Here is a 6,839-nt window from a genome sequence, read left to right as displayed (position 1 = left end):
CAGGCACATAGAAGACACAGCGGTTGTTCTGACTATTACCGAAAGGAACGAATAATAACTCACCCCGGGAAGCAGCAAAAAAACACCTATACGGTGGTCAGAAAGTCGTTACCGGAGGGGAAATACTTCAGGGCGAGGCCACCGAGAGAATGCGTCTCGGGTTTCTGTGCAGGTAAATTGGGGGTACTCTATTGACCGAAAACCTGCTCCACGCCTTCATGTGTGCGAAAGGTTTAAAACAAAATTTTATTTCAGTGGCGATGTAGCCAACAGTAAGTGTAATAGGGCTATATGTTATCTCGACGTATTTAAAACTATTGAAAAGTCAAGTGTTGTGAATAAATATCTTGCGTTTGTGCTATAGCATATAGGTGAAGCCTACCCGCGCATGTGTTGCATGGGCGCGCTATGTATAAGGAATTTTCCCTCCGGCTGGGGTTGAGGTTAAAACTCACTCTCTGGGCAGATTTTGTAACAGTTCCCACTCTCTCACCCCCCCCCCCCCCCCCCCCCCCCTCCTCTATCTCTCTTTCTCTCTCAATTAAATTAAATTTCAATTACATTTCAATTTCTCTCTCTCTCTCTTTATTCTACAATGTGCCACTGTAGAGAGAAACGTGGACGCGGGTAGGGGGTCGTTAGTTCAGGCTGAGCTGGTCTGTTGTGTCAGGCTGTGCGGGACCTTTGTCTGTGGTTTTGGGATAATTGTTTAGTCTAGTGTGGGCCTGGGGACTGTGGGGAGGGTTTCAGTAGGAGGGGAGCCCGCGGCGGTGCACACACTGGCGAAACTGCACCAGTCACAGCGGTCACATGTGGCCTGCGGATTTGTGATGTTATGGGATTGTGGTGTGGCTTCACAGTTCACACAATAATTGTGGTAGTGCATCTAAAATGATATACTCTAGCCCAGTGCACATGCATCAGCGTCCTGAGTTTGTAGCTATATGAAAGCAATTTACAGGAAACTATAATCATGTGGCCAACATAAACCAAACCCAAAGCCTGAGGCCCCTCTCTCCAAGTCTCAAACGATTAAAACAAATGTACATGATGATTTGGGATCGCGAGTGTATGCGTTTGGAAGTGGGCTTGTGTGTTTAAAAGCCACAGGGTCTGGACAGTTGGGAGGAAAAACACGGCTGATGTTTAGACATATTAGTTTGTTTGCACCTTCTCGGCGCGGTCAGATTGACTGAGATGCCGCTGAACCGCTGCTGAACCGCCCAGTCAAAGAAAGTTCTTCTTGAACTCACACGCAGCGCTGGGAAAAAACGACGCATGGTGTGCTCCTCAAACATAGTAACGTATCTGGAACATTCGAAAGAATTTTAACTGAACTGCTGGGAGTTCGTTTTACAGTATGTCTTATAATGAAAGAAAACACATTATGCATGGTGCTTTTACGCATGCTAGACTGTTTATTAAACAACTACTAGACAGGCTCTGGACTGTTAGGGAAAGAGAAGTATGTGAACCCCCCCATAGTGTTGACTATTAAATGATATCATTTATGAAGCTACTGAGGCGTTTTGATAGCCTTAGGATATGAGAATATACATTGCATCCTCATAGTACATCCTCTGTAAGTAAACATATGTAAGCACCAGGATTAATTCCATTGGAACTCATAATATTTGGTTGTGTTTACTCAACCCCTCTCCACTCTTCCTCTCTCTATCCCCCTCATCTTTTTATTTCCTCTTCTCTCTCTTCACTCCCCCTCTCTCAGGCTTTATGTGTTGTGGGGTTTTGTGGCAGTCACATCCTCTCTGACCAAGGCTGAGAAGAAAAAGGTGAGTAATGGTTTTACCATAGTGATGGTGGTGATTAGAGGCGATTAGTGTCTGTAATCGTAGTTTAGGGTCCTGGTGGATTTAGCCCATGAAAGCCCGTAGTGAGTGGTTCACCATCTCACTGTGTGTGCACTAGTGGTCAGTTCTGGTGCCGGGTCAGTGGTTGTGAGTCAGTGATGGTCTTGGCTCTGTGGCAGCTGGGTTTTTGTGATGTCACTCATTACCCATGTCCCCTGGCGGTGGAGTGGTCCCCTGACACAGAGACAGAGACATGTGTGGCCGTTATTTGACCTAATGGAGCCCTGTACACGCTCAGAAACACATACAGACACACACACATACACACACACACACGTTCTATGTCCATACACCTTCTATCACATACACATACAGGCGTGTACACTCTTTCTCTCAGAGTGGTGGAGTGCAGCCTCATGTTTTGGTTATTGCTGAATGGAAACTTTTGTTCAGGTCTCTCTATAGCTGTTCTGCCAACCAGGCCACACAGACACACACACACACACACACACACACACACACACACACACACACACACACACACACACACACACACACACACACACACACACACACACACACAGCTCTGAGTTATGAAATGAGAAACATTTAGACAGAGCCACAGAGGAACACATCAAAGCCTGGCCTGTTACACACGCGCACAGACCACACTGTGTTCAGCATACCAGGCCAGAGCTGGCCGTGCCACAGCACTTCCACAAGGCCATCAATCCATATTCCACACAGTTGATGATTTTGTTCCTCAGTTCATAAAACTGGTTTAATGCTACTGCCAGCATAAGTGAACTTAGCCTAGACGTCTTCCCTTTCCTAGCCCCCTGAACAACATCCAGGGATTCTGGCACTGAAACTTTGACACCAATTGAAGGCAGATTTGCTACGGCAGGGGCCAACATAACTACAGAGGCCTGTCTAGGAAATACTTGAATATGTTTGTTACATGTTTATCCAACAAGCTCTCACAGTCTCATGTCAGAATTAGACGTTCATCCATGTTTCTCAAACGTCAAATTTCAATTTCAAAGTGTTTAAGGTTAATTTTAGGCATTAACTCAGAAATGTTAAGGTTATGCATTAACTCTGAATGGTTAAAGTAAGTGTTAAGGTTTGGGATAGGTTTAAAACAAAAATCTCAAAAACAACTTTCTATCGCTGGATTTGAACATGCAACCTTTTGCACCAGAGGCAGAGGCCCTGACGTCCTCAGACATGGATGGACGCCTAATACTGACTTGTATCACGGGTGACCTGGCTGGTTTATCATATGTCTGATGTGTGCTTGTGTGTGTGTGTTCGTGTTCCAGGCGACGGGTAGAAGATCACGGCAGGTGGACGATAGTCCGGAGGGAGTGTGGTCTGCCTGGGGGGAGTGGTCAGGATGTTCTCAGAGCTGCGGAGTGGGTGTGTCACAGAGAACCAGGAAGTGTGAAGCCCCTCCCCGTCCCCAAACTCCTCCCCTCTCCCACTCTCCTCCAAACTGGGGGGGTTCATCGTTCCTCCCAGGGGGGGCCGGGAGTCCCAACCATGGCTCTGTCATCTCCGCCATCCGCCCCTTCTACCCCCCTCTTTATTCTAGCAACCAGCCATCCCAGTACGGGGGAGGAGGAGGGGGAGGGGGAGGGACAGAGAGACAGCCAGCCCCCTTCTATCCCCCCTCACTCCCATCATCCAATCAGAACCCAGGACTGTCTCTCTATCGGGACACTCCTATAGGAGGAGGGGCAGGAGCTGTGCCAGCGCAGTCCTCCAATCCCATGTCTCCCCTCTATCGCACGGAATTCTCATCACCCAATCAGGAACCAGATTCTGTTTACCGTTCCCCCTCATTTCCTGCCCCCCCATCCAGCTACAGCCAACCAGCAAGGGCCGCCCGCCGGCCAGCCAATCCTGGAACAGGGAGGGCGGGAGGAAGTGGGAGCAGAAGGTCAGTGTTGGCCAATAGGGGGGCTCTGCCTGCTAGTAGGTGAGTATGATTGGATGATCTTGTTGGCAAGGAAACTGTTTACTGTAGATGTTGTGTAAATGTTGTTTTAGACGTTATGTAAATGTTAAGTAAGACGTTGTTGTTAAGGCGTTGGTAGTGTGAGTTGAGTCATTCTGTTGATGTGAGTCATGGGAGTGTGAGTTTGACTTTTATTCCCATCTCTCATGCTATGCAATTAGATCACTAGTTCTGCTCAATATCATGACCTCTATACATATAGACTCCTTAAGGCTCTCACCCTCACACGCTCTGCTTCTAACTCTCACTGTAGGCTGTAAGCTGTTGGCTCCACTTGTGGAGAATGTCAATCATTTTAAGAGCAGATAAGAGTTCTGTCATCATGAGTAATATTTCCCTGTCCAACCCCCCCATTCCTTTCTTTCTTTCTTTCTTTCTTTCTTTCTTTCTTTCTTTCTTTCTTTCTTTCTTTCTTTCTTTCTTTCTTTCTTTCTTTCTTTCTTTCTTTCTTTCTTTCTTTCTTTCTTTCTTTCTCTCTTTCTCTCTCTCTCTCTCTCTCTCTCTCTCTCTCTCTCTCTCTCTCTCTCTCTCTCTCTCTCTCTCTCTCTCTCTCTCTCTCTCTCTCTCTCTCTCTCTCAGGTCCTCTTCTATCCGTCCGGGTCAGTTTGGTTATGGCAGGGTTCCCTTCTCTCTGCCATTACACCGGCAAAACCGGCAGGCCCGCCACACCGAGCATGGCAATGCTACCATAGCAACCCTGGTACTAGAGCCTGAGGGGCAGGAGGGAGCTGTTGTTAACATTGACCAAATGGACAGACCCAAAGAAGGAGAGGAGAAGAGGAGGGGAGAGAAGGAGAGGGAGGGAGCCAAAAACCACAAAGGGAACAGGGGAGAGAGGGAGCATGAGAGGAGAGAGGAGGAGAGGAAGACAGAGGAGGAGAGTACGGAGTCACCTATCGCTAAGGTATTGCTAACAACAGCCACAGCTAAACCAGAAAGGAATGGACAGAGGGACACGGACAGTCACAGACAGACGGACAGACAGAGACAAGCTGCCGCGGAGCGAGGGAGGGAGAGAGGGAGAGAAAGAGAGAGAGTGCCCTCGACCCTCCCTCACTCACACAGGCCCTCTCCCTCCCAGCCCAACCACGACAGACTAATCAGTAGACGCGCCCCTCCTCCCCTCCCCTCTCTGCCTCACCCCTACTCCCCCTCTCTCTCTCACCCCTACTCCCCCCCTCTTCACCGCTCCTCCCCGCAGCACAGAGAGAGAGAGTTCCCCTATGGCTTCAACCCTCAACCTCAACCCCAACCCCAACCCCCTCACCCTGGACCCCCTCAACCCAACATCTACCCCCTGCAACATCAGCAGCACCCCCACCCCCTGGCCGAGGTGGACACAGGGGGACAGAGATTACCCCCCCAGAACTACAGGTGCTCGGGAGCAGAGAACGAGTATCGTCGGTGCTTCTCACAGGTAAGAGCCAATGCCTTGAAATGCCTCAGTGGTTGATTCCTGTATGAGTGTAGAGTTAGTAACACCAGTAGTTAACTGCGAGGTGATTCCTGTATGAGTATGGAGTTAGTAACACCAGTAGTTAACTGGGAGGTGATTCCTGTATGAGTATAGAGTTAGTAACACCAGTAGTTAACTGGGAGGTGATTCCTGTATGAGTGTAGAGTTAGTAACACCAGTAGTTAACTGGGAGGTGATTCCTGTATGAGTATAGAGTTAGTAACACCAGTAGTTAACTGGGAGGTGATTCCTGTATGAGTATAGAGTTAGTAACACCAGTAGTTAACTGGGAGGTGATTCCTGTATGAGTATAGAGTTAGTAACACCAGTAGTTAACTGGGAGGTAATTCCTGTATGAGTATAGAGTTAGTAACACCAGTAGTTAACTGGGAGGTGATTCCTGTATGAGTATAGAGTTAGTAACACCAGTAGTTAACTGGGAGGTGATTCCTGTATGAGTATAGAGTTAGTAACACCAGTAGTTAACTGGGAGGTAATTCCTGTATGAGTATAGAGTTAGTAACACCAGTAGTTAACTGGGAGGTAATTGCTGTATGAGTATAGAGTTAGTAACACCAGTAGTTAACTGGGAGGTAATTCCTGTATGGCCATATAGTGATACAGTATGTGTGGTAGGGAAAGGAAGGCTGGCTGTACAGTAGTCAGTTGTGTATGGGCAGTCATATGGAAACTGTCTGGCTGCTTGTACTGCTCTGGGCATTTACTGTTATGATCGGAATATCCTTCACGCTTGCACAAGCAAAGCGGTGTGTGTGTGTGTGGTGTGTGTGTGTGTGTGTGTGTGTGTGTGTGTATGTAACGCCAGATCTGGCCTTGGGGCTTGCAGGTCTTGTGAGTGTAGTGTTATCGACTGTATTACTCTCTATATAGTAGCTGCAGTGTGTGTGTGTGTGTGTGTATGGGGTGGGTGATATGGCTGTGACCTGTAGCTGTAGTGTGTGGTACAGTCCCATAGTACCAGATGGGTTAACAATCTTTGGCTGGGATTTGACCCTAGAATGTCATAAAAGAGAGCCAACCGTTCATGTTGTTTCACTCAGTCCCAGTCAAATCCATGGAGTTCTATTCACTGGGAGGAGGTCCATCTGGCTCCTAGTGTGGACATACTTCCTGAAGAACCTTGGAATGTATGACATCACTGTCTGATCTCATTCTACAGTCAATATGACATAATCATGATGGATTGTCCTGTGTGATTTTAACAATCAGAGAAGAGCTATGTGTGTGTATCTTGTGTGTGTCTGTGTGTGTGTTTCTGTGTGTGTTGTGTGTGTGTCTGTGTGTATTGTATTATGAGGGGGAACCCCTGGTTAGTGTTTGGTTGGCCAGGCGGTCTCTCTCAGGCTCATTGAGTGACAGAGCTATACATAGCAGACTGTATGCCCCATAGAGGAGCTTTATCTGAGGTAGAGAGATATGATCATTCTGATCTGGTCTGGATCTCACACACACACACGCCCACGCCCACGCCCACGCCCACGCCCACGCCCACGCACGCACACGCGCGCACACACACACACCCACACAC

At 48.0% G+C, this 6,839-nt stretch overlaps 1 protein-coding gene across 1 annotated transcript in view; it reads left to right on the top strand.

Annotated features, from left to right (window-relative positions):
• LOC311124194 (uncharacterized protein) overlaps nucleotides 1-5,251 on the top strand; it is a gene marked incomplete at its 3' end in the record, with an annotated part of 5,471 nt that extends 220 nt beyond the window's left edge. The window contains exons 1-4 of the mRNA XM_084198387.1: nucleotides 1-172; nucleotides 1,730-1,793; nucleotides 3,137-3,756; nucleotides 4,414-5,251. The exon at nucleotides 1-172 is cut by the window's left edge and continues 220 nt beyond it. Coding sequence (XP_084054513.1) covers nucleotides 150-172; nucleotides 1,730-1,793; nucleotides 3,137-3,756; nucleotides 4,414-5,251 — 1,545 coding nt within the window. The remainder of the gene's footprint in view (nucleotides 173-1,729; nucleotides 1,794-3,136; nucleotides 3,757-4,413) is intronic.
• Nucleotides 5,252-6,839: the final 1,588 nt, after the last annotated feature.

This window comes from Coregonus lavaretus, assembly GCF_964263955.1.
Source record: "Coregonus lavaretus genome assembly, contig: HAP1_SCAFFOLD_2360, whole genome shotgun sequence".
NCBI classification, from domain to species: Eukaryota; Metazoa; Chordata; class Actinopteri; order Salmoniformes; family Salmonidae; genus Coregonus; species Coregonus lavaretus.
This window is presented reverse-complemented; position numbering and strand designations above follow the sequence as displayed.